The sequence below is a fragment of the Lepus europaeus genome, chromosome 14 (genome assembly GCF_033115175.1).
Source record: "Lepus europaeus isolate LE1 chromosome 14, mLepTim1.pri, whole genome shotgun sequence".
Lineage (NCBI taxonomy): Eukaryota > Metazoa > Chordata > Mammalia > Lagomorpha > Leporidae > Lepus > Lepus europaeus.
The window spans coordinates 65,630,798-65,657,656 of NC_084840.1; the positions used below are offsets into that span (position 1 = coordinate 65,630,798).

Below are 26,859 nucleotides of genomic sequence, written 5' to 3' on the forward strand. Positions count from 1 at the left end.
AGAGCTCCAGGAAACGTGGGTGCAGCTGCCATCAGCACATCAGTGCTCCCTCAAGGTGAGTTAAAGCCGGGACAAGGAAGTGACAGGAACCTAAAACTCGGAGGGTTCAGGGAACCAATGCAGAAGGTCCTGGCCCAGTCGGGCCGGAGCCAGAGCAAGGACCGCCCAGGCCCCCGCAGCGCCGGCGGCTCCGCGCGGCGCCAGCAGTGGAGAGAACGCGACGTCAGCCGCGGGGCGGGGCCGGGCCGCGCCGGGGCGGGGCCTGCGCGGGTGCCGGCTCCGTGTCCGGCAGCGGCGCCACTCGGCTGCGGCTCGTCGCCGAAGCAGGTGAGCGGGCGGGCACTGCTCGGGTCAGGGGTGGAACCGCGACCCGCGAGCCGGGCCTCGCCCTCGGCTCCAGGGCTTCGGGCGGCGGCGGTCGTGGGGCCGAGCCGCTGCGCGCGCCGCGCTCCGGGCCTCTGGAGCGGGCGCGGGGGCTGGGAAGGGAGAGCGCCCGGAAGTGGGGCAAGGAGCGGGCCCTGGGCGCATCCCCAGGCCGGGGCCTCTAACAGGCCGTGCCCTCTCGCCCTCCGGAGCATTTAAAGGAACCGCGCACGTGGGTCTCGGAGGCTTGGGGGCTGGGACCTCACTTGCGCCCAGTCTGCTCGGCCAGCAGCCCGGGGCCCTGGGCACCATCTGCGGAGAGGGGCGGGGGGAGCCGGCTTTGGTCACCAGCTGGAGCCGGCTGTTTTATCAGGCATTTGAAGCTGTGTGGAGGCGCCTGGAATCCAGCTTTTGGAGCCAAAAAGACCTGAAACCGAAGCCGGCCCCCACCCCCGAATTTTACTGATGAAGAGGCTGGGTCTGCAGAGCTAGAGTGACTGCCCGCAAGGTCGCCCAGGTAGGACCAGCGAAACTGGTTCCAGGCTTAGTGTCCTGGCGCGCAGACTTTGGCTGGTTAGAGAAAGTGTCCCCATCTGTTGGCTTGCTAAGTGTTCTTTCTCGCGGGTGTGAACTGTTGATCGGTGAAGGAGCTGCGACCCCACTTACAGACGAGGATCCTGGGCATCCCCATCCAGATCCGCTGACCTCCCAGCGCGCAGACTGGACTGTCCAGAGTCGTGATGCACGCAGGCCCCCGCTGCTAGCGTGCATGCCCATGAGGTGGCCCAAGTCTGTTCTGTAGACACCTGAGCCTCGGAGGCGCAGAGCCAAGGCCGCAGGCAAGTAATTAAAGGCTCTGGATGAGCTGCAGCAGGTGTGTGAGCGCCGACTCCAACAGGAGCTGGAGGAGCCGTGTCGGCAGCTGTGTTCCCTGGGCCCGGCTGGTGAAGGGGCAGGGGTCCAGCACGGGATCCTCTGGTTCCCCTCAGGCAGACAAGCCTGAGATCCCGGGAGTGACTCGAGGGAATGGTGCTGCTCAGTGAGCTGGATGTGGGTTTGTGTTTGGGGGAGAAACTGTGTGATTGGTGTTGATGTGCCAAGTCTAGAGCCTGACATGTTCCCTGCTGCACACCTGGTGTGAGCTCTCCCCTGCATTGACCTCTCTCGGCAACTGACCTTAGGAATGACATAATGTACCTTGTTTTATGAGTGAATCCTATAAGTCAAAATCTGTTCTGTACAGTGGTTAACGTAGTCGTGTTAAGAACTTAAGTAATTAGGCTAATCCTCCACCTGCAGCACTGGTACTCCGGGTTCTAGTCCCGGTTGGGGCACCGGATTCTGTCCCGGCTGCTCCTCTTCCAGTCCAGCTCTCTGCTGTGGCCCGGAAGGCAGTGGAGGATGGCCCAGGTCCTCAGGCCCTGCACCCGCATGGGAGACCAGGAGGAAGCACCTGGCTCCTGGCTTCGGATTGGCGCAGTGCCGGCCATAGTGGCCATTTGGGGGTGAACCAACAGAAGGAAGACCTTTCTCTCTGTCTCTCTCTCACTGTCTAACTCTGCCTGTCAAAAAAAAAAAAAACCTTAAGTAATGTGGTACATGGTAGTTACTCCCCTTCTAGGGGAAGCTGAGGTTCCAGGGGTTAGGCAGCTGGTCCGTTTGTGTGGCTTCAGTGGTGAGCACTAGGATTTGCACTTTGTCTTTCTTTTCTCTTTCTCTTTTTTTCTTTTAATTTTTTTAGTTTTTGTACAAAAAAAAGGCTTCCTGTATTTACCCCTTGCTCAGGTGCTGTGCTGCTTGCCAAGAAATGTCTGTGGAGTCTCCATTGGGAAGTTTCTCACAAACCAGAACAAAGTATATTTTTTGTTTAAAAAAAAAAAAAAGAAAACACACAGTGTGCAAAATGTGCAGGTCATCTGCTTGTTTCTAATGAAAACATCTTTGGCTGTCTATCAGATGTTGCTTTGGTTTTGGGGGACTCACAAGGCAGCATGTGTTTCTGCAAGTATGTCCACCTCTCCCCAGGTCTTCGTAGCATGGGGAGGGCTTTAGGGGCCCAGAGACAGGCTCTCTGCTCCTCCTGGGCTGTGAGCCTTGTGTAGTAAGTGTTAGCATCCAAGCTCGGAGGTGCTCTGTCTCACCTGAATGTCTGGGGAGAAGAATTTCACACGAGTCCTGAAGGGAGGCCAGCCATCAGTGAGGGAGATCATTTCTTTGGTAGCCACTTCATTGACTGGGAGAAGGTGCTGCCTGCTCATCTTTACTAAAATTCTAGAGCAGGGGAAAAGAAATTTAAAGGGAACTCAATTTTCTGCTAGTACCTACACCAGAAACCTCCTGTTTTTTTTTTTTTTTTTTTGGTTTTTTTTTGTTTTGTTTTGTTTTTGTTTTTTTCTTTTGCTTAAGATCTGTTTATATGAATGTCTGAGTTAGAGGGAAAGACAGAGAGGTCTCTTGCATCCGCTGGTTCACTCCCCAGATGGTCGCAATGGCCAGGGCTAAGCCAGGCCAAAGCCAGGAGCTTCATCAGGGTCTCCCATGTGGATGACAGGAACCCAAACACTGGGGCCCTCTTCCACTGCTTTTCCCAGGCCTTTAGCAAGGAGCTGGATTGGAAGTGGAGCTGCTTGGATGCAAATTGGCACCTCTGTGGGATGCTGGTGTCACAGGTGGCGGCTTTACTCACTACGCTACAATGCCAGTGGCCCCACTCCTGACCTTTTAAAAACTAAAACTAGTACCTGTCTATTCTAGAAAATGTGGCAATTTTCTTTAAAAGGTCATCCAGTAGCCCTCATCTCAGAGATCACCACTCTTAACATGTGTTTCTTCCCAGTTCTCTGCTCTATGGACATACAAATATTTATCTATTAAATAGTAGAGAAAGGAAACTGTGGCTAAAGGTCTTGTATCTGATTTTCCTGTTAATGTCATCGTTGAGCATGCTCGGAAAACCAAGTTGGAGTCCAGAGCATTGGAAAAGCCTTTCCTTATCTCCCCATCCCACTGCGCAGCCTTCCTTGTGAGTTAGCTCAGGGAAGGAGGGCCCTCTCCTCCCCCAGGGAGCTACATGCACCCCCACGGCAGAAGGAGGGCAGAGTGGGCCCTGGTAGGTGCTGTGCAGTAGAAGACAGAAGACTTGATTGGAGATTTCTAAGGTGGCAGGTGATCTGACAAGGAGTGATTAGGGGACATGACTGGACACTGGCCTGCCCATGACAAAGGCACGTGCCTTGGAAGAGTGGCTGTGTTCCCGAGAGTCCATGTGCTTGCACTGTGGGCTGCCTGCGTGACTCTGGCCACTGTGTCTGTGACGTCCCAAGCACTGGGTGGACAGGACTTGGCACGAGCTCCCTGAAGGCTGTTTGGAGATCCTGGAGTTGTTGGCTCTGGGTCATGGGGCCGTGATGGATGGCTGTTGCCCCTTTGGGCATCTGTTTACTTAACTGCAAAGTCAGGTGCTGACTTGATGGCCTTGAGGTCCTTGTCAGCTCTGACACCATCCTGTGGAAGTCCCCTTCGTTTGTTGAATGTTCACATGTGCCCTGGGGCTGAAGGAACACAAGATCTCTGCCTGTGGCCTGACCTTTGAAGCCAGCTGGTGCCTGGTGGTTTAGCAGGTCTGTGACTTGGCAGGAAGGGACCTCAGGAGGCTCCCCATACCCCCCTCACTGTCCCCTCTGTGTTCCCTCGCCATTGTAACTACTATTTATTGAACACCCACTATGTGCCCAACAGTGCACCTGTTATCTCTCGTTTTCATGGTGATCTTGCGCACTGTGTTGATTCAGCTTTTCACGAAGGAGCAAACAGACCCAGTCAGATTAGGTTGTCCGAGGCTGTGCAGCCAGGGAATACACCCGTGAGGCTCCGATCCCATAGCTGGCTGATTTGAACCCTGCCAGTCTCGAAAGTGTCTGCCTTTGACTGCTGGCTTCCTGCTTCTCATTTAAGACAAAAAAGTCTGGGACCTACTTGTGGGTGGGGTGTGTTAGTGGCCTCCCTTTGCCCCTTTTTCCCAGGCTGCTTTAAGAAGTGAGAGAAGTCTGCCTGGGCCCTGGGCATTTGTAAGTAGGCAAGGCCCAGTGCAGGAGATCTAGGGCCAGGGCCAAGGCTCAGAGGCCCAGCAGAGGGTCTGTGGGGCCTGTGGTCTGGCTGGGTGGTACCACAGGGCCTCTGGGATTCACTGCCCAGTGTAGGGAAGAACTTCACAGCAAGTGGTGTGTGTTGGCATATGGGCTGAGGCAGTTGGGAGTCGTTACCAAAGAATGTGGTGAGGCATCCAGGGCTGGGGCAGAAAGGTGGGCAGGGAAGCCATGGGCATGTCCAGTATCATCTGACCTTAGCAAACCCTTTGTTTGTATGGGGGACACCTGGGAGTCCCCAGAACTGGGAGAGCACTGTGCAGGAGCCCTGTGACCCTGGGAGAGGCCTACTGAAAACCCAGGAGTGTTGCTCAGAGTGGCTGGGAGAAAGAGACAGGTGTCTGGGATCCAGGCCTTTCCACGCGTTCCCAAGTGTTTATGTGGAGGACAGTAATTCCCAATTTGTTTTGGGACCAGCTTTTTCTGTGAGACGATAGGATTTGCTTTAGCCCTGAAACCTGTTTCCTGCCTGGGTCCATTTTCATTTCTCTTTCATGAAAAGCAGGTCAAGCAAATTGGGTCACCGGGTTTCCAGAATCATTGCAAAAACTGCTGGACACAAGCATGGCTTGTGAGACTCCCGTGGTTTGGCTAATTCAGCATTTCCGTCCCGTTCGACTGAAGAATGGGGAAGAGTGCTGGCTTCCCTGGATGTTCGATTTTGCTTCCTAATGCAAGGCAGCTTCCAGCTGTAACATTCTGTCCTGGGAAGGACTTGTGTATGCTGGACAGCCACAGCACACTCTGTCAGCCTTTCCACATTTCCCTGCATCAGAGAGAGGGGGAGAGCTGGTTGCGGTGTCATTAATCTTGGATGTTATTTGGCATCAGTGGCAGGAGTGTGGCCCAGCACTCCCTTCCCCCACCTGCCCAGGAGTCAGCCTCCCACTGGAATTCTCTGGGACGTGGACAGACAATAGCAAGGTTGTTTACCTGCACGCATTTGGGTGGTGATTTTTCCCTCTGAGGATTTCAGCTCTAGCAGGCCTCCGTACTGAATTAGGTGCCTTGCAAAACAGGCTCGTAGGAATTTCAGAGGGAAGCAAAAGGAGGACCTTCCAGCTGCCTTGTTTGCTTTCCAGAGCCAGGGGAAATGTGGCATCAGTGCCACTGGATCCCATTGGTCTCCCAGCCCAGTGAGTGGATTCAGGAAGGGCAGGGATACAAATTAATCTGAATGTTAATGCTCAGTATTTCCCTTTGGAAACTTGGTAGCTTTAAAGATGAGACACAATCCATCTTTTTAAAAAAAGATTCACTTATTTATTTGAAGGCAGAGTTACAGAGAGGCAGAGGCAGAGAGAGAGGTCATCCATCTGCTGGCCCACTCCCCAGATGGCCGCAGTGGCAGAGCTGCGCGGACCCAAAGCCAGGAGCCAGGTGCTTTTTCCGGATCTCCCACATGGATGCAGGGGCCCAAGCACTTGGACCATCTTCAGCTATCCCAGGCCATAGCAGAGAGCTGAATTGGAAGTGGAGCAGCCGGGACTCTAAACCAGCGCCCATGTGGGATGCCGGCACTGTAGGCAGCGGCTTTTTTACCCACTGTGGCATAGCGCCGGCCTCACACAATCCACCTTTATTATAGACACTTTGAGGAATGCAGGAAAATATTATGAAAGTAACATTCACCCACAATCTTACCATGAAAAGAGAACCACCTTGAATGTGTTGGATCAGGTCTTGCTAGTCCTTCATAAACATACACTTTTTAAGAAATTCAGATGATTATGTGTGTTATATATTCTATATTAACTTTGGAAGCAGACCTTTTATTCTCTCACAGATGGAGATGCCCTGGTGTCTCCCTTACCTGGCATGCAATCTAAGACGGATGCCTGAGACTATAGATGGTGCCAAACCCTATATATCCTCTTTTTTTAAAAAGATTTATTTATTTAAAAGTCAGAGTTAGAGAGAGGGAGAGACAGAGAGAGGACTTCCATCTGCTGGCTCACTCCTTGAATGTCCACAATGGCCAGCACTGAGCCAGGCCAGAGCCAGGAGCTTCATCTGTGTCTCCCGCATGGGTGGCAGGGGTCCGAGCACTTGGGCTATCTTCCACTGCTTTTCCCAGGACAATAGCAAGGAGTTGGATTGAAAGTAGAGCAGCCAGGACATGAACAGGCACCTAGGTGGGATGCTGGCATTGCAGGCAGTGGCCTTACCCACTATGCTACAACACCAGCCCCTGTACTGTTTTTTCTATACAAACATACTTATTGTGATAAAGTTTAATTTATCAACCACACACAATGATTAAAGACAATAATAATGAAATAGAACAGTTATAACAATAAACTATAATGAAAGCTATTAAAAATATTTCAAGAGCTGGGTATTTACCCACAGTTGACCAGGGGTAGGTACTACCACCCCAAAAAGCAGGACCGTGGATTTGAGGGGACTGCAGTGTCAGTGTGGGAGTCACACTTTTTGATCATGTTCATGTCTTTGTTTTTATAATTGTAAATAACTGCAACTCATATTTTAATATTTTAGGTGGTTTTTTTTTTTTGGTTTTTGGTTTTTTTTACAGGCAGAGTTAGAGAGACAGAGATCTTTTAGTATTTTCTTAGGCAAATACTGAGAAGTAGCATTTAGGATCCACAGTGACGAATGTTTTCAAGGCTTTTTTTAAAGATTTATTTATTTTTATTTATTTTAAAGAGCTACACAGGAGAGGCAAAGAGAGAGAGAAAGAGAGAGAGAGAGAATCCATCCACTGGTTCACTCCCCAAATGGCCGCAACAGTCAGAGCTGAGCCGATCTGAAGCCAGGAGCCAGGAGCTTCCTCCAGGTCTCCCACGTGGGTGCAGGGGCCCAAGCACTTGGGCCATCTTCTACTGCTTTCCCAGGCCACAGCAGAGATCTGGATCTGAAGTGGAGCAGCTGGGACTCGAACTGGCAACCATATGGGATGCCAGCACTGCAGGCAGCAGCTTTACCTGCTGCACCACAGTGCTGGCCCCTGTTTTGAGACTTTTGATTTGCACTGCTTCCAGTAAAGTCAGTCTGGTTTGTCCCAGTGGTATTAGAGCCACTTTGTCCACTCCCTCCTCTGCAGTGGGCATTCTTTAGGGACTTTCATGGTAGCACAATCTTGCTCTCCACTTGCCTTTGGTTGCTCTCTGGCAGACATACAGTGTGCAAGAGAAGTTCTGTTCATTCCTTCACTCCCAGATTCAGAAGTTAGGTAGTGCAGAGCAGTGGGGATGTGAGCGCGGGTGGGTGATGGGGCACCCACCTTCCTGGGTGAGGGCCTAGCCTTGCACCTGAGATTACAAAGCGGGGACATCGCTGACATCATAAATAAGAGTGTCAGTTGTTAAATCAACAATGGGAGTGACTGTGCACTTGCTCCCCATGTAGGACCAGTCCTTAATGTGTTATACTATGAGAATTACAGTCAAACTAGTCTTCAACCAGTGCTTTATACTTTGTGTGAGTGCAAACTTTTGCAATCATTACTTAGTAGAGAGTTGGTCTTCTGTATATAAAGATAATTAAAAATGAATCTTAATGAAGAATGGGATGGGAGAGGGAGTAGGAGGTGGGATGGTTTGGGGGTGAGAGGGCAGGTATAGGAGGAAGAACCACTATAATCCAAAAGTTGCACTTGCAGTCCTGGGAGAAGAAGTCGCAGGCAGCTCCCAGAGGCATGGGCAGAACTGAAGGAGGGGAGCTGGGAACTTAACCACCGCTCCCCTCGAATGAAGCAAAGCTGACACAATAGAAAACAAAGTATGAAAAGAGCCACCTGTCCATCTGAGACACTGCTCAAGATGGAGTATTGTCAGCCAGCTGCTTGCTCTGCGTACCTCTTCTTGGAGTGAGAGATTCAGCCTTGTGGACTGGGAAGGAGGGGGAACTCCTGGTGTTTATTTAGCATGTGTCTGTGATGCCAGGCCTCATGAAGGAGGGCCTTTAGGTTTGTTCCTCTTTCTGTGGATGAAGGAACTAAAGCTAAGAACTTCCCCGGTCTGCAGCATGGGGGCTGTGGAGCTGTGTCTCCTGGAACTGGGCCTTGTTGGGTGGACTGTCTGTTCCCAGGGCTGGCCACCAAGGATCAGAACTGCCCTCTTGTGGCCCTGGGCCAAGTCTGGGTGCCCAGCAGGACAGCCCCACCCACCTGGGGATGCCCCCAGTTGGCATACTCCCTTTAAACCTCATTTTCCTCACATCCTTCTCCTGCTCAGAGACCCTTTCTGGCTGCCCTCTGCTGAGTTAAAGGCCTATTCCTCAGCCAGCTGCCCAGACCCCTCCCAGGGGTGGTCCACCTGCCCCTGCAGCCGTGTCTCCTGCTCAGCCCTCCAGGTCCCCCACTTCAGCCACGTTGCAGTGCTGGGATTATCAGGGCAAGCCTTGTTAGGGCCCCCATGGCATACTTTTATCTAAGTGGTTACGTCTGCAGAGTGACTCACCTTGATCTCCACCTGCAGAATTCCTGACCTCCAAGGCCCATTTCATGCCCCTCCTGCTCCCTGAGACCCGAGACATCCAGGCCCAGTCAACGGCCTCTGAACTCCCGTGGAGCAGGTGCTCACTGCCTCCCTCCCGGCATGGCTGGGCCTTTGTCTTCTGCCCCGTTGTTCCTGTTCTTGTCCTGTGGGTTCCATACAGAAGGGTCCTGAGGCTGGGGAGCTGGCTGATTTGTGAGATCGATGGGCAGCCTCTTGCTCTAGGCATGGGTCATGGAGGTGGACAGAGGCTACAGCAACTCTCCCTAGGGGAGCCTCCGGTGGTCTCTGTCTTCCAAAAAGCCGAGGCAGCCGCAGACGCTGCTCCTGCCTTGCTGGAGGGAGCTGTCTGCTTCCTTCGGAGTGCTCAGCAGTTCCAGGCACGACTTCCTCAGAGATGCTTGCAGCGAGCAGGCCTGAGTCTGATCCCAGCGCCGTGAAGCTCAGCTGTGAGGATCTCTGGGAGGTTGCCAGTCAGCCCCTGACCCCATCCAGGATGGGGTGGGGACAGTGAGATCCACCACGGGTAGTCTGAAGCTCTTCACAGTCCCAAAAGCATCTTGGAATGTGGGTTTGAGGCTGCACCGGGTTCGTCACGGTGCTGCAGCCGCTGCATGGAGGGCTCGTTTGGGCCACGCAGCTGTCTGGGACAGCGGCAGGTTCCCTTCCTCTGTGGTCCCCCTCAGGGCCTGCCATCAGGGATGCTTTCCCATCCCACACACTTTCTCCTGTGCCTTTGCTCTTTTGTCCCCTACATCAGTTCCCACCTTAAGTTAGCCCTCACTTCCGGCTGCCACCCTTCTCCCCCCCCAACAATAGTCTAGGGGAGGGAGTGGGGATCACCTTCACCTTGTGGTCAGCAGTCAGACTGATGTTTGTAAACACAGATCTGATCTGGTCGGTTGTGTTTGTCCTCAGAGGTGATGGACCTTGGCCACAGCTGGCTCAGTCCTGGCCCATCTCTCAGCCCTCTGCCCAGCCACCCGGAACAGCCTGGCTCCACCCAGTGTTAATGCCTCCAGAAAGCATTCATGGTCTCTGAGCTTTGGTCCCTTCTTGGTGTTTCTGTACCTATCAGAGATTACATTGCCTGCTACTTGGATGGGTTTTGTTTTGAGTTTTTAGTACAAAGGTGTTTCTTAGTCCTCTGCATATCCCCAGAGCCCAGCACAATCTGTGTCACACAACAAGTGCTCTGCAGGTGTTTGATGATTGAATGAATGAACGAACACTCTGACAGGAGTGGTCCCAACTTCTCCGGATGGGTGTTTTGCCCCCTTTGGCACTAGTCTCTTGGGGGTGTTCCCAGACAAGGCCAGTATAGCCTTGAGGCAGCCCTTGGGGACTCTGGCTTTGGAAGTCGGTTGTGGGGCAGAACCTGTGTCCAGGTCTTCAAGCTGCCTCAAGGCACCCGCTGGGTCCTCTGCTGCCTTCATTCATGGGAAGATACAATGAGGTTCCTCTGCTGTCTCTTCCAGGTGCTGCCCGAGGGAGGGTCATGCTCACATTCATGGCCTCTGACAGCGAGGAAGAAGTGTGCGATGAGCGGACGTCCCTGATGTCAGCCGAGAGCCCCACACCACACTCCTGCCAGGAAGGCAGGCGGGGACCCGAGGATGGAGAAGGTGCAGCCCAGTGGGTAGGTCCCCTCGGCCGTCAGAAGGCTTGAAACAGGGCTCCCGGGGTCCTGTATCTCACAGATGGAAGCCAGCTATTCCCAGAGCAGGAAGAAAGGGGAAGCCAAGGTGAGAACTGGCCACGGGTTAGGCCGTCCATGCGTTGGATCTCACAACTGCTGAGCTTTCTCACAGACCCCGTGTGTTCACAGTCTGAAGATTGACTTTGTGGTGGGCTGGACAGTGCTCTCCACCTCTGCCCCTTAGGTGTCCCTTCCAGGTGTAGGTCCCTGTTTCCACAGTCACACGAATGCCAGTTCAGGTGTCTGGATGGCAGGACAGGTAACGCTGGTGGCAGGAGGAAAGGCTGCTGAAGGTGGCCGACCCAGTAACCAGGCGATGAGTCTGCCTGTGACCTTGAGCTGGGCTTATCGGGCTGCACTGCGATCTTAGTCTGCAGCCCCCAGGGCAGAGGTGAGGCCTGCCTGGGAGAAGCACTTAGCTGTGCCAGCTCCCTGCACATTAGGGCACAACAGCATCTGAATTTGCCCACATCCCACTTCCTGCTGTGTCCCTCATAGTAATTGAAAGCCTTACAGTGGCCTTTATTTTGCAGTTGGCCTTGATTTCCACCCCCCACCCCCCACCCCTTGGTGTTCTTCATCAGAGCAGAGCTGGGAGAGAAACCCACCAGCTCAGGCCTCCTGGCTCAGCCCTCTGCTGTCTCCTCCTTTTATCCCCCAGTGTTTGTGTAGGTTTCAGATGTTCAGGTTCCTGTGGGGGAAGAGCCCCTTCATCTCTGCTGGGAACTGTCTCTGCAAAGAACTGATACTTGAACAACTTGTTTTAAACATTTGTTTCATTTGACTCTTGGGCTTTTAACCTAATGAACAAAAGCAGCTGATGACACTGAATTGCTAGTTCCAAAACAGAAGGTCTGGAAGGTCCCTCAGAGGCAGCCTCAGGTGCTCTGACCTACCTTTCAGGAACCCACTGAGGGCCCCCTCCACGCCCTGCCTTGCCCAGTTCAGAGATGCAAATTTGCTTGATTTTGTGGGGGCCAAAGTGTAATTTCTGCTTCTGCAAATCCCCACAGTCTTACCATCAGAGTCCCCTGTGTGAGCTGCCGTGTTCTCTCTGCCACCCGTCCTGTGTCCTCCCAGATCAGTGTGGCTATGCAAACAGACTTGAGTGGCAGCCTGAGTCCCTCTTCCCAGGAAGAGAACCGTCTTTCGATGGGTTCCAGGTTCCAGGGTCTCTAGCTACTGATGCCTGTGTTGGCCTCCCCTGCTTCTCTAGGGGTGGTTAATCCAGCCCTGAGCCTTCCCCGCTGTTGTCTCCAGAGACTTTTCATACTGCTCAGACAGCTGCTCAGGCCCGGGAAGCAGCACTGAGACATCCCAGTACCAGTTCTGTGAACCCACGTGCCATACGTGTTGGCCACCACAGGGGCACTGCGTGGCCCTCATGAAGTGGTTTCCCACAGGGAAACCAGGACAGCGAGGAGGACTGTGAGGAAGACCCCGATCCCTACGCCTGCAGTGGGGCTCCCGGGCGGCCACCAGGTCTGGAGGAGGAGCTGACCCTCAAATACGGAGCCAAGCACGTGATCATGCTGTTTGTGCCGGTCACACTCTGCATGGTCGTGGTGGTGGCCACCATCAAGTCCGTGCGCTTCTACACAGAGAAGAACGGACAGCTGTGAGTTGGGGCCAGGGACGGGTGTGAGGCTGGCTTGGGACATATGCAGACTGTGTTGGCCACTGCCCCCACCACTCCCTAGCAGCGGGAGTGAGGAACAGGGGTGAGTTGCTGCCCTGGTTCACATCCTGGCCTGCTGCCACCTGCCTGGGCCCATTCCTAACTTCTCTGCTGCGAGTGGGCTGAGTGCTCAGGCCCACTGGATTGACTGCAGCTGAGCAGCACTAGGGCCAGTCGGGGATTCAGAGCAGCCCGGGCGAAGTGTTGGGAGGGCTTAGCCTGGGGGAGGAGTGAGCCATCAGTGAACAGCTTCCTGCTCCTGAAGTTTCTGAGCCGCAGATGCAGCAGCTGGGCTCCTCTGTGCATGGGGAGGGGAAGCAGGGGGTGGAGACCATGGCTGCCTAGGCTGCTGGAGAGGTGAGGGTGTGGGGAACTGCTGAGTCCAGGTGGGCAGAGAGAAGCCCCTGGTGAGGGTGGCAGTGAGGGTACTTAATCCAGGTACCCCTCAGCCCACTGCTATCTTGGCTCCATCAGCCAGCTGAGAGCCACAGGTATCCAGGCAGGGCCAGGAAGCAGGCTGGGAGACAGGGACTGCCTCTGACGGGCACCACCAGGGCCCAGCCAGCACAAGAGCCAGGCTGGAGCAGCCCAGGGGTCCCAGGGATCCCACAGGGGGATCGGGGTTTGGGGAATGCACATGGTGGAGCATCAGGGACAAGAGCCTCAGCCTCGGCCTCCCCCTCAGCATCTACACCCCCTTCACCGAGGACACGCCCTCAGTGGGCCAGCGCCTCCTGAACTCCGTGCTGAACACCCTCATCATGATCAGCGTCATCGTCGTCATGACCATCTTCCTGGTGGTGCTCTACAAGTACCGCTGCTACAAGGTGAGACCCAAGCTTTACCTCCCGTCCGCCCGTGCCCCTGCACTCCCCGCCCCCCACACCTACCCGGAGGGCCCATAACAGGGCATCCCCGCCCCAGCCCCACCCAGAGGGCCCTTCACACAGGGTCCCCGCACCCATTCTGAGGGCCCTTCACACAGCGTCCCATCCTCCACGCCCCCACCCGGAAGGCCCTTCACATAGCATCCTTCGTGGTGGTTTGTTTTTTCCACAGAGGTAACTGACTTGGTATCCTTCCCCCAACCCAGCCAGTTCCAAGAGTTGTGGACTAGCTAATACTGTTGTCTTTTAAACACAGATGTAATCTCCCCTCTGAGTTCCTCATGGCCACATTCCAGGCACCACTTCTATTCAGACATTAAGTTTCTTTTGCTTCCCCTTCTGAAGTTCTATTTCAGACTCCCTTCACGCCTTTACTTCCCCTCCAGGTTATTTTTAGTTTTCCATTTCCCTTAAGACAGGGATGCACAGATGCTGTGCTTAGGTCTCTGGGTGGAGGCATTGGATGGGGACCCAGCCCTAGCTGCCAAGCTACCCCAGGGAGTAGTGGAGGAGCTGAGTGCCACCTGGCTCCAGTCACCGGCAGGGCCTGTCCTCAGAGATGCCATAAGCCTGGAGACGCTGGTCAAGGCCTTTCTTGCAAGGCAGACTGTAACCCTAAAACCTGAAAGGAAGGAAAACTAGGCATTACCTGACTTAAAACTGTCGGCACAGAGGTCCTGCACAGCACTTCCTGTGCAGGCAGCAAATACGCCAGCACTCAGCCTGGAGGCGTGACACAGGAAAGGTGGGGTGAGAGCGGAGCCGGCCCAGCCCACACTGACAGGGGCCAGGAGTGGGAGGCGCTGTCAGAAATATCCCTGAGCTGGAGCTTGTGGCTAAATTGCAGCTACCTGTGGAGGAGGGGAGCAGGGGGTGGGGAGCAGGAGAGGCCGCACACATGAAAACAAGCTGGAAACAGGCAGGGCACGGGGAAGCCCATCCCGCGGTGCCCAGCGAGTGTCAGGCAGCCAGTCCCAGAGACCACAAAGGAGGCTCAGGCACCTGTTCAGTGAGTTTTTTGTTTTTTTGTTTTGTTTTGTTTTTTGTTTTTGACAGGCAGAGTGGACAGTGAGAGAGAGAGACAGAGAGAAAGGTCTTCCTTTGCCGTTGGTTCACCCTCCAATGGCCACCGCGGCCAGCGCACCGCGCCAATCCCAAGACAGGAACCAGGTGCTTCTCCTGGTCTCCCATGGGGTGCAGGGCCCAAGCACTTGGGCCATCCTCCACTACACTCCCGGGCCATAGCAGAGAGCTGGCCTGGAAGAGGGGCAACCGGGACAGAATCCGGCATCCCAACTGGGACTAGAACCCGGTGTGCCAGTGCCACAAGGCGGAGGATTAGCCTGTTGAGCCACGGCACCAGCCTCAGTGAGGTTTGCTGAGAGGTGCCACGGCCCTCATGCAGATGGTGACAGCCCAGTGGGCAGGTGGGCTGTGGGATGAAGAGAACCTAGAGGAGGCCTCTTCCCCCTCCAGCTGTGTGTGTGGCATGACCACTCCCTGTAGACCAGGTCTCCACGAGGGTCCCAGTGGGCCGAGCTTAGGGTGAGGCTGCTAGGGCAGGACACCACTGTACAGTTGCTTGCTGGTGAAGGGACTGCTGAAGGGACAGCCTCACTGTTGCCCTGGAGCCAAGAGAGGGGGAACAGGTCTTTCTGAGAACCTGTTCACAGATTCCTGCGTGGGAGGGGACTTCCTGAGCTGTCTCTATAGAAAAACAGCTCCCTAAGAGGCCTGCCATGCCTTCTCTCTCCAAACTAGCATTGGGTTGAGTTTCCTGTCTTCATCCAGTCGGCACGCTCCTCTCCACAGCCCCACCCCTCCCTGCCAGAAGTCTTCGCTGCTGTGTGGCTCTCTGCTGACTCCCTTCATGCTCGGATGCAGCACCACAGGCAGAGACTTTGCCTGCTTTCTCTCCTGAGCCCGGAGCCGGCCTTTGGCCAGGAGGAGATGCCCATGTACCCTTCTCAAGTGCAGGAGAGTGGTGGCGAGAGCCTGGGCTGGGGGCTCCAGCATACACTCACAGGGTGGCCTGAGACAACTTGTGTTTCTGGGCCCTGACACCTTCCCACTTGGTCACAGAGGGGCCCACCTGGGAAGGACTTTGAGGTGCAGGCGTCCACCTCCTGATCGTCCTGTCTGGTCCTGTTTTCTAGTTCATCCACGGCTGGCTGATCATGTCCTCCTTGATGCTGCTGTTCCTCTTCACCTACATCTATCTCGGGTAAGGGGTGGCTGCTGAGCAGCACGGTGGGCCAGAGGACCTGGGAAGGGTCAGGTGACCACTGCACTCCCCCCTCCCACTCTCACTGGCTCCTGCCCTGCGCACCCTCCTGACCCAGGGCAGTAGGCACCCAGGGTGGGTCGGCCGCCTGTCTCTCCTGATGTAAAACAGAACTTTGTAGCAGAAGTTCTTTGATCCTGAGGGCATAGATACCCCTCTCTATTTACATTCCAATGTTTAGGCTAGACCTGGGAACTTCACAGGGGAAAATGGGCTGTTGCATTGTCCTTTGGGATATGACCCTGCTCCAATGACCTTTCCCACATGCGGAGGGTCTTCAAGGTTGCGCCAGGGCACGTTTGTACAGATCATCCCTGGCATGAGTCATTGGTTTCCTCCTCACCTTGTTCCAAGAGGTATTTTAGGGGTTAGGTATTGGGCCAGTGGAAATGACGGGGTGGGGGTAGACATACTGGAAAATGCCCGGTTGAGATGTTGTGGGTGAGGAACAGAGGCGTTAGACCGTGCCAGGGCACATCATCCCCCCGAACCTCCTGACTGCGACTCCACCTTGGCTCTGCAGGGAGGTGCTCAAGACCTACAACGTGGCCATGGACTACCCGACTCTCTTCTTGACTGTCTGGAACTTCGGGGCAGTGGGCATGGTGTGCATCCACTGGAAGGGGCCTCTGGCGCTGCAGCAGGCCTACCTCATCATGATCAGCGCCCTCATGGCCTTGGTGTTCATCAAGTACCTCCCTGAGTGGTCTGCCTGGGTCATCCTGGGCGCCATCTCTGTGTACGGTAGGCGGGCTTGGCGGGGGACAGGAGGCCACATCCCAGGCCAGGTTCTTGCTGCTGCAAGAACTGAGGTGCTGAAAAGCCCACCTGAGGGGGCTGGAAGGGTCCTCCTTTCTGGGGGACTCGCCTGTGTCAGACATAGGGGCTCCTGTAGACTCAAAGCATCCTGAAACCCAGTGGTCGCTGACTGCTCATTTTCTGTTGTCACCGACATGCCCAGCAAGCAAGTGTGTTGTCACCCTCTTGAGGCACCACAAGGGGTTCATTTCTCAACATGACTGTCATTGAGCACTGTGTCTGTAGATACCCCAGATGGTGGCTGTGGTTCAGAGTAGGAGCACAGTCACCACTGGCCGGTGTCGTGACTTCTGTTCAGAGGACAAGGTTTTGCGGCTCAGAGAAATGGGACTTCTAAGCAGGTGCTTGGGGTCCCAGCACACAGCTCTTCCTTGGTTGCAGTTAATTATTGAAGGGCCCTCCTTGGGCTCCAGCAAGGAGGATTAGAAATGGGTAGGTTTAGGATGCTAGCACTGTGGGAAGATGTGCTGGGAGCCCAACTCTGGGGCCTGTGGTGTCTCTGGGGACATCTTGGAAATAAATGTCTTTAAAAAAAAAAAAAACATGACAAGGACCTCTGTGTCTTCCCAGATCTTGTGGCTGTGCTGTGCCCCAAAGGGCCACTGAGAATGCTGGTGGAGACGGCCCAGGAGAGGAATGAGCCCATATTTCCTGCCCTGATATACTCCTGTGAGTAGCCCCAGGCCTGCACCCAGCGGAGGGATTAGTAGGTGGCCTGCAGTGGGGTGGGGCTACTCCTGGCCATGGCTTTCAGAGTTGTTTGGGGGAAGTTTTCCCTTCCCAATGCAGAAGAGTTGGCTTTGGTGATCCCAGGAGGGGCTCCATAGTCAGAGACCAAGGTAGGCCGACTACTGTTAGTCCACAGAAAGAAGGTTAGAGCAGGAAGGGGACCCCTAGGGAACGTGTGTGGTGCGACCCCATGTCTTCATCCCATCCATCCTCCTGTTCCCTGCAGTGGCTGCAGGCTGTCCGTCCCTGTGAGCCCACAGCTGCTGGAGCCCTGAAACTGCCCCCTTAGACTTTGGAGAGACTTCCAGGGTAGATTTTGACAGGAAGCTCCTATTCTGCTCTGGGCCTCCTTGACAGCAGCCTGGCTGATGGCCATTAATCATCTCCGAAGGGAAGGCACACAGGACTGCCCCTGGCCTCGGGGTCAGTGTGGGGATTTGGATTTATACGTGCATTTGGTCAATGTTCATGAGATCCCTACTTTGTGGCAGACAGCATGGCACATCCTGGGGCGTCCAGCAGGAAAAAGGACCACATACATGTCCTGGTTCCTGTGAAGCTTACAGTCCTGTTTGTGGTGCCACCCATCGGTTGGTGGTGAGATTTATTTAAGTAGAGAGCCTTGATTCTGGGGCTCTGCCGTCTGCAGGGTGCGCTGGGCCCCTTCCCAGGTTGAGCAGAGCAAGTATGAAGAAACTGAGCCTACCTATGGAGAGTGACCATGCTGGGTGGAGCTTACATCCTGGAGGGGAGATGAGCAGTGATGAAATAGCCTGCTACGTACATTAGGCAATGGTCATCAAGGCTCTGCAGAAAAACAAGGCTGGGTCAGGACAAGGGCTTCGGGGCTGTAGGGGAAGCTACTCTGTATAAGGTGGTCCAGGAATCCCTCTCTTAGAAGGTGACATTTGACCAGGAGCCTGACTCAGGTAAGGGAGAACACCATGTGGAAATCTGGAGGCCAGCATTCCAAGCAGAGGGAACACTAGCATGTGCAAAGGCCCAGAGGTGGGCGTGGTCAGAGAAAGTAAAGAGAAAGGGAAGATCCAGATGGCGTTAGGCTCTGCAGGCCATGGTGCTGTCTTTGGCTCTTTATTCCTTTTTTTTTTTTTTTTTTTTTTTTTAAGGCTTATTTATTTGAAAGAGAGTTAACAGAGAAAGAGGTCTTCCATCCACTGGTTCACTCCCCAAATAGCCGAATGGCTAGGGCTACGGCAAGCCAAAGCCAGGAGATTTTCTGGGTCTCCTGTGTGGGTGGCAGGGACCCAAACATTTGGACCATCTTTTGCTGCTTCCTCAGGCTATTAACAGAGAGCTGATGGGAAGTGGAGCACCCATATGGGATGCCGGCGTCGCAGGCAGCAGTTTAACCCACTACACCACAACACGGGTCCTAGCTCTTTGTTCTGAGTGAGCTGTGAAGCCAGTAGTTTTTGCCCTGCTTTGACCTTACAATTTAACAGGATGACATCAGTTGCTGAGTGGAAGACAGACTGAATAGTGGACAGGAGTGGATGCAGGAGCTGAGATTGAAGGTGGAATAGCAACAGGTGTGCGGTGCAGGGAGGGAGATAGTGGGAAGGTTGGGGTTTGAACCCAGGGACAGCAGTGGGCAGAGTGAGATGTGATTGGATTCTGGAGACATTTTGGAAGCTAGGCTCGTTGGTGGGCAGGGACTAGATTGTGAGAGTCAAGGATGACTTCAGTATTTTGAGTCTGAGTTGCCATTTACCGAGGGGAGGAGGTGGCGGCTAGGCAGGCTGCCATGGGGATAGTTGTGAGTGTGTCTTGGGGTGTTTTTGAGTTTGCTGTTCAGGTGGAGAGTTGGACAGAGGCAGTAGTGGGGTCAGCAGCAGGTTTCCAGGCCAGGGAGGGAGCGCACCACTTAGCTAGCACCACATGACTCAGCAGCCCATCTTCTGTAGGAAGGACTCGGCTCATGGCCCAGCCACATTCTCAGCAGTGTTATTCCCAGTAGCTGAGAGGTGCAAGCAAGCCGGTGGCCTGCAGCAGATGAATGGGTAAAACAAAGGGCAGGCTATCCACACAGTGGAACGTTACTCAGCCTTAGGAAGGAAGGGAATTCTCATGGGTGCTGCGGCTCGGATGATGTGTGAGGACGCTGTTGCTAAGTAAAGTAAGCCAGTCACAAAAGGACAGCCGCCAGATGGTTCTGTTTCTATGCGGTTCCTAGAGGGGTCAGAATCATAGAAACAGAAGAAAGGTGGTTGCCAGGGACGGCGGGGAGGGGGATCGAGAGAGTCCCTGTGGTTTAATGGGTGCAGAGTTTCAGTTTTGAAATGTGGGGGAGTTCTGAGATCTGTGTCAGGACAAGGCGGCGACTCCATTGGCCCTGCTGAGAGCAGCACTTAAAAGCGGATAGGCTGATGCAGTCGCACTAGGTGTTTCTTGTATGCATCCACAGCAGCACAGCCAGCTCACCTGGCGGCTCTCACTGTCAGCGCCACAGTCATTTACAGTTCTGTTCAGAATTACAGTTCTGTTCACAAGAAGGCGCCGGAAGGGGAGCGACTCTGGCCATGAGTCTGGACCCCTCTCCAGTGCTCTCCTGGTCTCCTCACAGTGGGACATGAACAGATACGTGCTGAACAGAGGCAGCTTTGTGGGCACACAGATCAGCCCCTCGCCCCTAGATCCTGGGGCCAGCCATGGTGAGCCCTGCCTGAAGCAGGACCCTTGTCTCCTTCCTGCAGCTGCCATGGTATGGACAGTGGGCATGGCCAAGCTGGACCCCTCTTCCCAGGGAGCCCTGCAGCTCCCCTACGCACCAGAGATGGGTGAGTGGGAACTGTCAGCCTCTCATCACCTGGGGGCAACCCCTCACCTGTACCCCCTGCCCAGCCTGATGTCTGTGGGAGGCTAGGTTCAGGAGGCAGAGGGCTGGGTCATCTGAAAACCCGCGCTCCTGGACACAGTAGTATAGGCATGGCACACAGTTGGACCGGCCCAGCACCCATGTCTGCTGAGCATGATTTGGGGGTGGGCGTGGGGAGCCCTGAGGCCAGGCACTGGGGCTCTGGGAGGACCCCTCCTGAAACCTTGTTCCCCAGAGACCAAGGAGCCCTCTGACAACACTTCTACCTCTCTCCCTCTTGTCCCCCTCAAACGGTGGTGGCCATCCTCTCCCCCTGACTCCCAGAAGACGACTCCTACGACAGCTTTGGGGAGCCCTCACACCCTGAAGTCTTGGAGCCCACGCTGCCTGGCTATCCCGGGGAGGAGCTGGAGGAAGAGGAAGAACGTAAGGTGCCCGTGGCCAATGGCCTGCTCTGGCCCTGGGTGGCGTGGGTCAGGGTGGCCCCTCCTGGAGGCCTGCAGGGGGAAGGGCAGATGGAAGGGCCCCTTTCCCCACTAGAGGCATTTTCCTGAGAGCCAAGGAAAAAGCTGCAAAGCTGGATTCTTGTCGCCAGGCCCTGGGGACTTGGCCAGCCAGGCCAACGTGCATTTTTTTTACCAGGCATACGCTGAATACCAACTGTGTGCCCGCACAGATGGGGCACCAACGCTAACCGTGCACACCGTGAGAGCGGGGTAGGGGGCTAGGAAGGAGCCCACGGGGTGCCAGGAAAGCAGGAAATGCAGCCCATGATTGGGCTGAGCCGTTAGAGTTGGGCGAGGAGGGTACTTGCATGCTGGGTCCCAAGGCTGACCACATGGTCACCAGAAGAGAGAGGGCAGAGGGTTTTCTGGATGAGTAGAGACTCCAAAAAGGACAGCAGGTTGCTGGGGTCAAGTGGAACCCAGAGGGCAGAAGAGGCGGGGCAGCTGGTAAAGGCTCAGACCCATGGAGGTCAAGGTAAGGACTCAGGTGTTGACCTGAGGAGCAGGGGGAGCCATCGTAGGGTTTTGAGCTTGTGGATGGAGACACGATGGGGGGGAGGGGAGTGAGGTTGCAGCTGTGGAAAATTCCACCTGCACACATGCCCTGGCGTGGCCTCTAGAACCTTGGTCCCCATGTGGCTGAGGGGACGCAGCCACAGGCACTGTGGGGCTCAGAGGGCAGGCACGGGCCTGGCACCCTCTGCCTGGGGCTGACACTGGACAGGGGCAGGGGGCAGAGGTGGGGTGGTGGCTTCCCTGCTCAGAGACCAGTGTGGCTGGGGAGATGGGAAGGGGCCGGAAGCCAGGCCCAGAGACATATTGACACAGGGTTATTTCCCCGAGGGGTTAAAGCGTGCAGGTGCCATGCACTGTGTGCCGGACAGCACCTGGGCAGGAAGATAACATAGCGTAAATGCCGCCATCTCTGCTCTGAGAAGTGCCGTGGGAAGCAGCCAGGTATAGAATTCTCCAGTGACACGAGTGGCCGGGGTCGAGCTTGGCAGAAGGATAGGTAGGCCATCACCCAGCACCCAGGCCAGGTTAGGGGAAGGCATCCGTTCCAGTGGCAGCTGGGGTTCTGGGGGGTTAGCAGAGACCCCCCTGGTGGAAGAGCACAGTCCACATCCCTGGCCTCCCTTCACATACCAGCCACAAGCTCTGGCCACCTCAAGTTTGCAAGCTGCTGTATTCTGACCAAGTGGGCTCAAATTAGAGTGTTCCCGTGGCACCCTCAGGCTCCGTAACTCACTAGGCTGACTCCCAGGACTCAGGTGAGCGCTGTGTGTACAATTACAGTTCTGTTACCAGAGATACACATGGGGGCAGCCTGGTGAAGAGGTACATGTGGCAAAGTCAGGAAGGGCGCTGGCAAGCCAGGGTACCTCGTCCCTCTGACACAGAGAAGTGGCCTCTGAGCTTCAGTTTGTGGTGCTTTTATTTGGATTCCATTGTGTAGGCTCAATGATTGAGTCTTTGCCCTGAGAAGGGTCTTTATCTGCAGTCCCAAGAGGGCCGCTGGCTCCCAGCTCCAACCCTGTCTTTGTACAGTTTGTCTTGTAAACAGCCCCATCTGGGTTATCTCAGCATAAACTCCGGGGCTCACGAATAATAACAGACGCTCCTGCTCTTGGGAAATTCCAAGGATTTTGATTCCCTCCTAGTAACCAGGGACGTAGATCAGTCTTAATTCTTCTGCAGCATCTGCAGGTTCAGATGAGCAACAGCAAGCCCTCAGCAAGCTCTGTGGCTGTGTGGCCAGGCAGCGGGTGTGGGGCATGGGGAGGGCCAGTGTTGGACATAGGGGTGCTGGCTTCATGGGACCGCTCCTGATGTGCCAGTGAGGGTTTGTAAACAGGAAAATCCAGTAAGCAAAGCTGCATCTCCTACATCGACAAGTAGTGGGCGCTGTGGAAGTCCAGGTGAGGGAGAAAACCTACAAGAAGGTGGGTGGAGAGAGAGGAGAGTAGTAGTCAGCTGAGTGGGGCATCAGCACATCCCTGGGGTCAAAACCATGAGCCCCAAAGAGCAGCCAGGGAGGGTGCAGGGTCAAAATGTGAGGTTGGGATCATTTATAGACAAAGGGAAGGGTAGGGCACCCAAAGAGGACCCTGCAGTGTAGCCAGAGACAAAGGGTGCTAGACAGGCAGGTGTGTGTGAGGGCTGCAGGTGTCCCCTGGAAACTGCGTGGTCACTTGGACAGGGATTTGGTTGGAGGACATGGGACTCGGTGCCTCCAGGTTTCCTAAGTGGGAAGTGAGCACGAGGGTTTTTGAGGGCCTTCTTGAAAAAGAAGAGGGGCAGGCGTTTAGCATAGCAGTTCAGCTCCCAGTTGGGACGCTCACATCCCATATTGGAGCACCTGGGTCCCTGTGCGATCACACTTCCCGATAACCCGTACCCCAGGAAGAAGCAGCTGATGGCCCCACCATCCACATGTGAGACCGGAACTGAGTTCCCAGCTGCTGGCCCTGCCCCAGCCTTTGTGGGCATCTAGCGATTGAATCAGCAGATAGGAGTCTGGCTCTCCCCACCCCCTGCCACTCCCTCCCAACCTCTCAAATAAATAAATAATTTTAGGAAGAAAACGTGGAGGAAGGAGCGAGAACAAGCAAGCAGGGAGGCGGTGAGAGGGGCCAGGGCAGGGATTACTGTGGTTTTAAGGTGGGCAAGACTCCAGCATGTTTGTTGAGCCCTGAGGAAGGAGCCAGTAAGGGAGAGTTGGAATCTGAGAAGAGGCGGTGCCGACGGGCACAGGTGTGGTGGGGAATGGCTGCACCCGCCTGGGGCCTGGAATGCGAGGACAGAGGAGGCAGCATCTTTGCTGTTGGCCTCCCTGAGCCTTGTTTACCACATAACCATGGTTTGCATTGAACAAAATTATCCTAAAAATTGTCAGGGGCCAATGTACTAAAAGGAAACGGACTTGAAATGATTTTTAGAAGATTTAGTTTATGTATGGATAAGGTAATTACCAGTTCTGCCATCCTGTTTTTAAGGGGAAGAGGGCTCTAAAGGACTTCTGTCACAGTACCATTTGTGTTCTTGAAAGTCATGAGGCTAAATGCCCTCAACAAGATCTGGAATTCCCACTTTCCCTGAGTTGCCCAGCAGGCCCCCAGCCCTGGCATAAACATTTCCTTTTATTAGATCTATTTATCAGCCGGCACTGTGGCTCACTAGGCTAATCCTCTGCCTGCGGCGCCAGCACCCCGGGTTCTAGTCCCAGTTGCTTCTCTTCCAGTCCAGCTCTGTGCTGTGGCCCAGGAGTGCAGTGGAGGATGGCCCAGGTCCTTGGGCCCTGCATGGAAGGGAGGAGGAAGCACCTGGCTCCTGGCTTCGAATCGGCGCAACGCACCGGCCACAACACGCCGGCCATGGTGGCCACTTGGGGGGTGAACCAATGGAAAAAAGGAAGACCTTTCTCTCTGTCTCTCTCACTAACTCTGCCTGTCAAAAAAAAAAAAAAAAAATCTATTTATCTATCTATCTGAGAAGCAGAGTGACACAGGGCTAGGGAAAAGTCAATCTTCTGTTTCTTGGTTTATTCCCCAAAATGAGCACAACAGGCAGGTCTGGGCCAGGCCAAAGTCAGGAGCCAGGAACTGCACCTTGGGCCAACTTCTGCTTTCCCAGGCACCTTAGCAGGGAGCTGGGTGGGAAGTGGAGCAGCCAGGACTCAAGGGCACTCCAATAAGGACCATCGTAAGTGGGGGCCTAGCCCACTACACTATAATTCCAGCCCCAAAACATTTTATTTGTTGGTTTCTTTGCTCAGCCAAACGCCCAGCACTGGTGTGACTACTAGCTTTCCTCTGACCAGAATCATCCAGGCCATGGGTCCTCTCACTGTCCCTCTGGTGGCCACTCTTCATGGGTGTCCCTACCCAGCTGATACTTGAGTCCTGGAGAGCTGCTGGGTAGGCATGCTGTCCCATCCGGCCTCTTGTCCCCTTGGGCTGGGCAGGGCAGGGCACCTGGCTTTCTTGGCTGGTGTGGTCCTCTCAGCCCTCTTTTCTCCTGTTTGCCCTGGGGCTTCTGGGACAGACACCACCACTTTCTCTTCCCCACACAGGAGGGGTGAAGCTCGGCCTGGGGGACTTCATCTTCTACAGTGTGCTGGTGGGCAAGGCGGCAGCCACGGGCAGCGGAGACTGGAACACCACACTGGCCTGCTTTGTTGCCATCCTCATTGTGAGTGGGCTGGGGGGTGCTCCCTGGCTGCCCCCACAAGTAATGGGCCCCGGCATCTCCACAGGGGTGCAGGATCCCTGAGGAGTTCTCAGGTGCTGTCTTCCTTCTGAGGGGCAAAGACAATGAGGTGGGCTGAGCAGGCTACCACCAAGATCCTGAGTGCAGCCGAGGTCTGTGAGCGGCGTTGGGCAGTGAGCCACTCCGCAGCACATTGAGAGTTGCAGGGTCAGCGCTGAGGGGCTGCGACCTTCCTGGGCACGCACACCCGGGTGCCCAGGGCTGTGGGCACTTTTGCTTTTGCCCCATGACAACTCGTGAGGCTCCTGTGATGAGTGAGATCAATGAAAAAGGAAATTGCTGAAGGGCCTTGCCAGTGGCCACACAGCAAGTGAGGGAGGAGCTGTGGTCTCTGTGGGCCCCAGGTCTCTGACTCCCAAGCTGTGTGTTTTCCCCTCCAGGCACCAGAACACCTCAGGGCAGGGGCAGGATAGACCAGCCCCACACCTGCTTCCGAGCGACAGGTCACATGGCACTTGGGGTCCCTCCCTGTCAGCCACTGACAGCCTTGCTGTTTATTTCAGAGGAGCCCTGCTGGTGCCTGGGTAGCCAGCCCGTGTGGCAGCAGGGTCTGGGAGAACAGCACCCACCCAGGCCTCAGGGGGCAGCTTTCTGGTCCTCCCATTCAGAGCAGGGTGATCTATCAGATGTGAGACTCTCAGGAAATGGTGGACATCCTGCTGGTCTGGGTCTGAGCACCTAGACAAGGCCATTGCCAGCTGTTCCATGTCCATTCCAGGGGTCAAACCCTTGCCCATCCCCTGTGTCCTGCAGGGCTTGTGTCTGACCCTCCTGCTCCTCGCTGTGTTCAAGAAGGCGCTGCCAGCACTCCCCATCTCCATCACGTTTGGGCTCATCTTCTACTTCTCCACCGACAACCTGGTGCGCCCGTTCATGGACACCCTGGCCTCCCATCAGCTCTACATCTGACAGGACACCGCAGGGCACAGCTGTAGAGTTTCGACACTCTAGTGCCATATATTTTTAAGACTTTACTTTCCTTAAATAAATAAATAAGAATTTTAAAAAAAGTATCGTGTTCACTTTGTGAAGAGGAAGCAGGACCTGCTCTCTGGTGCTGGCTGTTTGCCTCCACTCTGGCTCACCCCATCATGAGCAGGAAACCAGCAGGTGTATCCATGGGGCCCATGCAGGGGAGTGGAGAAGAACGCCCGGGGATATCGGTGAATGTCAGTGTGCATCTGCACACTCAGGAAAGGTACCAGAAGCTTGGTCACTGTAGCTGGAGAATAAAAGCCGCCTCCTGGAAGGCACCTTCCCAGCACTCTGGCTGTGGTGTCACCATGACTTTGTTACCTTTAGAAACCCAGTCCCATGTCATTGCTGCAGTGGCTGCCGGGAACCAGCTCCAGTGTCGATAAATAGATGAATCCTGCTGGGACGCTGGTGTTGTGGGTCCCCTGGGTCTCACAGGTGTCGCTGGGATGATGGGTGCTGCTTGTGGGGCTGGGGAAGATCACCCAATGAGAAAAGAGGCATACCTGTTCCCCTCTGTGCTCGTTTCTTTAACAAGGAAATTTCCTAAGGACAGGAATTTGGCATAGTGGTTAAGATGCCTCTTTGGGACACCTGCGTCCCACATCAGAGTGCCTGAGTTTGAGTCTGAGTTCTGCTTCAGATTCCAACTTCTTGCTGATGCACCCCCTGGAAGGCAACAGATGACGTCTGGAAAAAGTTGGGTCCCTGCTGCCTCTGTGGGAGACCTCGATTGAGTTGCCAACCCCAACAGTTTGCAGGCATTTGGGGAGTAAAGCAGTGTCAGCTGTGTTAGCCTCTCCCCAGCCCAGCCCTGCCTTTCAGATAAAAGCTTAAAATTTTTTTTCCTAAGTGAGGCAGTGATGTCTGATGCCCCAGTGCCGGTAGGTGCCTGGCCATAGGCATGCCCTGTCGCAGACACTAAGGCAGTTACCAGAGCCTTGGGTGGTCCCCTTTGGCAAGTCTGCACCGAGGTGACCAGGTGAGAGCCGTGCTTACAAACCTGCTCTCCTCCCCTTCTCCTGCTGTTGCTTTGGGCAGTGGTGCAGGAGCAGACAGGTCAGCTTGGCTTTTCCTCGATGCCAGGCACAGGTTGTAGAGAGAATCTCAGAAGTGGCCCAGGATGGGGACTTGAGCCTGCTGAAGCCGTGCAGAGCAGGCCACTGTCTTGCTGGGGAGCAGGCTCGTGGACAGCTGTGAAAAGGCAGG

At 54.9% G+C, this 26,859-nt stretch overlaps 1 protein-coding gene across 6 annotated transcripts; it reads left to right on the forward strand.

Annotated features, from left to right (window-relative positions):
• The first annotated feature begins 250 nt into the window (after positions 1-250).
• Positions 251-25,664, forward strand: PSEN2 (presenilin 2). Of its 6 annotated transcripts, none has more exons than XM_062210844.1 (12): positions 251-327; positions 737-880; positions 10,447-10,607; positions 12,071-12,285; positions 13,031-13,172; positions 15,389-15,456; positions 16,040-16,260; positions 16,906-17,004; positions 19,779-19,862; positions 20,225-20,326; positions 24,479-24,597; positions 25,429-25,664. In XM_062210844.1, the coding sequence occupies exons 3-12, from the start codon at positions 10,467-10,469 to the stop codon at positions 25,582-25,584; spliced, it is 1,347 nt and encodes a 448-aa protein (XP_062066828.1). In that variant the 5' UTR covers positions 251-327; positions 737-880; positions 10,447-10,466; the 3' UTR covers positions 25,585-25,664. The 6 variants fall into 6 exon arrangements, with proteins under 6 accessions (XP_062066828.1, XP_062066830.1, XP_062066832.1 ...); XM_062210846.1 differs by having other exon boundaries at positions 20,228-20,326; XM_062210848.1 differs by lacking the exon at positions 25,429-25,664 and having other exon boundaries at positions 20,225-20,331; positions 24,479-24,572.
• The last annotated feature ends 1,195 nt before the right edge of the window (positions 25,665-26,859 follow it).

Excerpts from the sequence above, each read along its gene's own strand:
- PSEN2 (XM_062210842.1), top strand. The coding sequence starts at position 10,467 with ATGCTCACATTCATGGCCTCTGACAGCGAGGAAGAAGTGTGCGATGAG. Across the intron at positions 16,261-16,905 it reads GGGCGCCATCTCTGTGTACG|ATCTTGTGGCTGTGCTGTGC; the intron begins GTAGGCGGGCTT and ends GTGTCTTCCCAG. Across the intron at positions 17,005-19,778 it reads TCCTGCCCTGATATACTCCT|CTGCCATGGTATGGACAGTG; the intron begins GTGAGTAGCCCC and ends TCCTTCCTGCAG.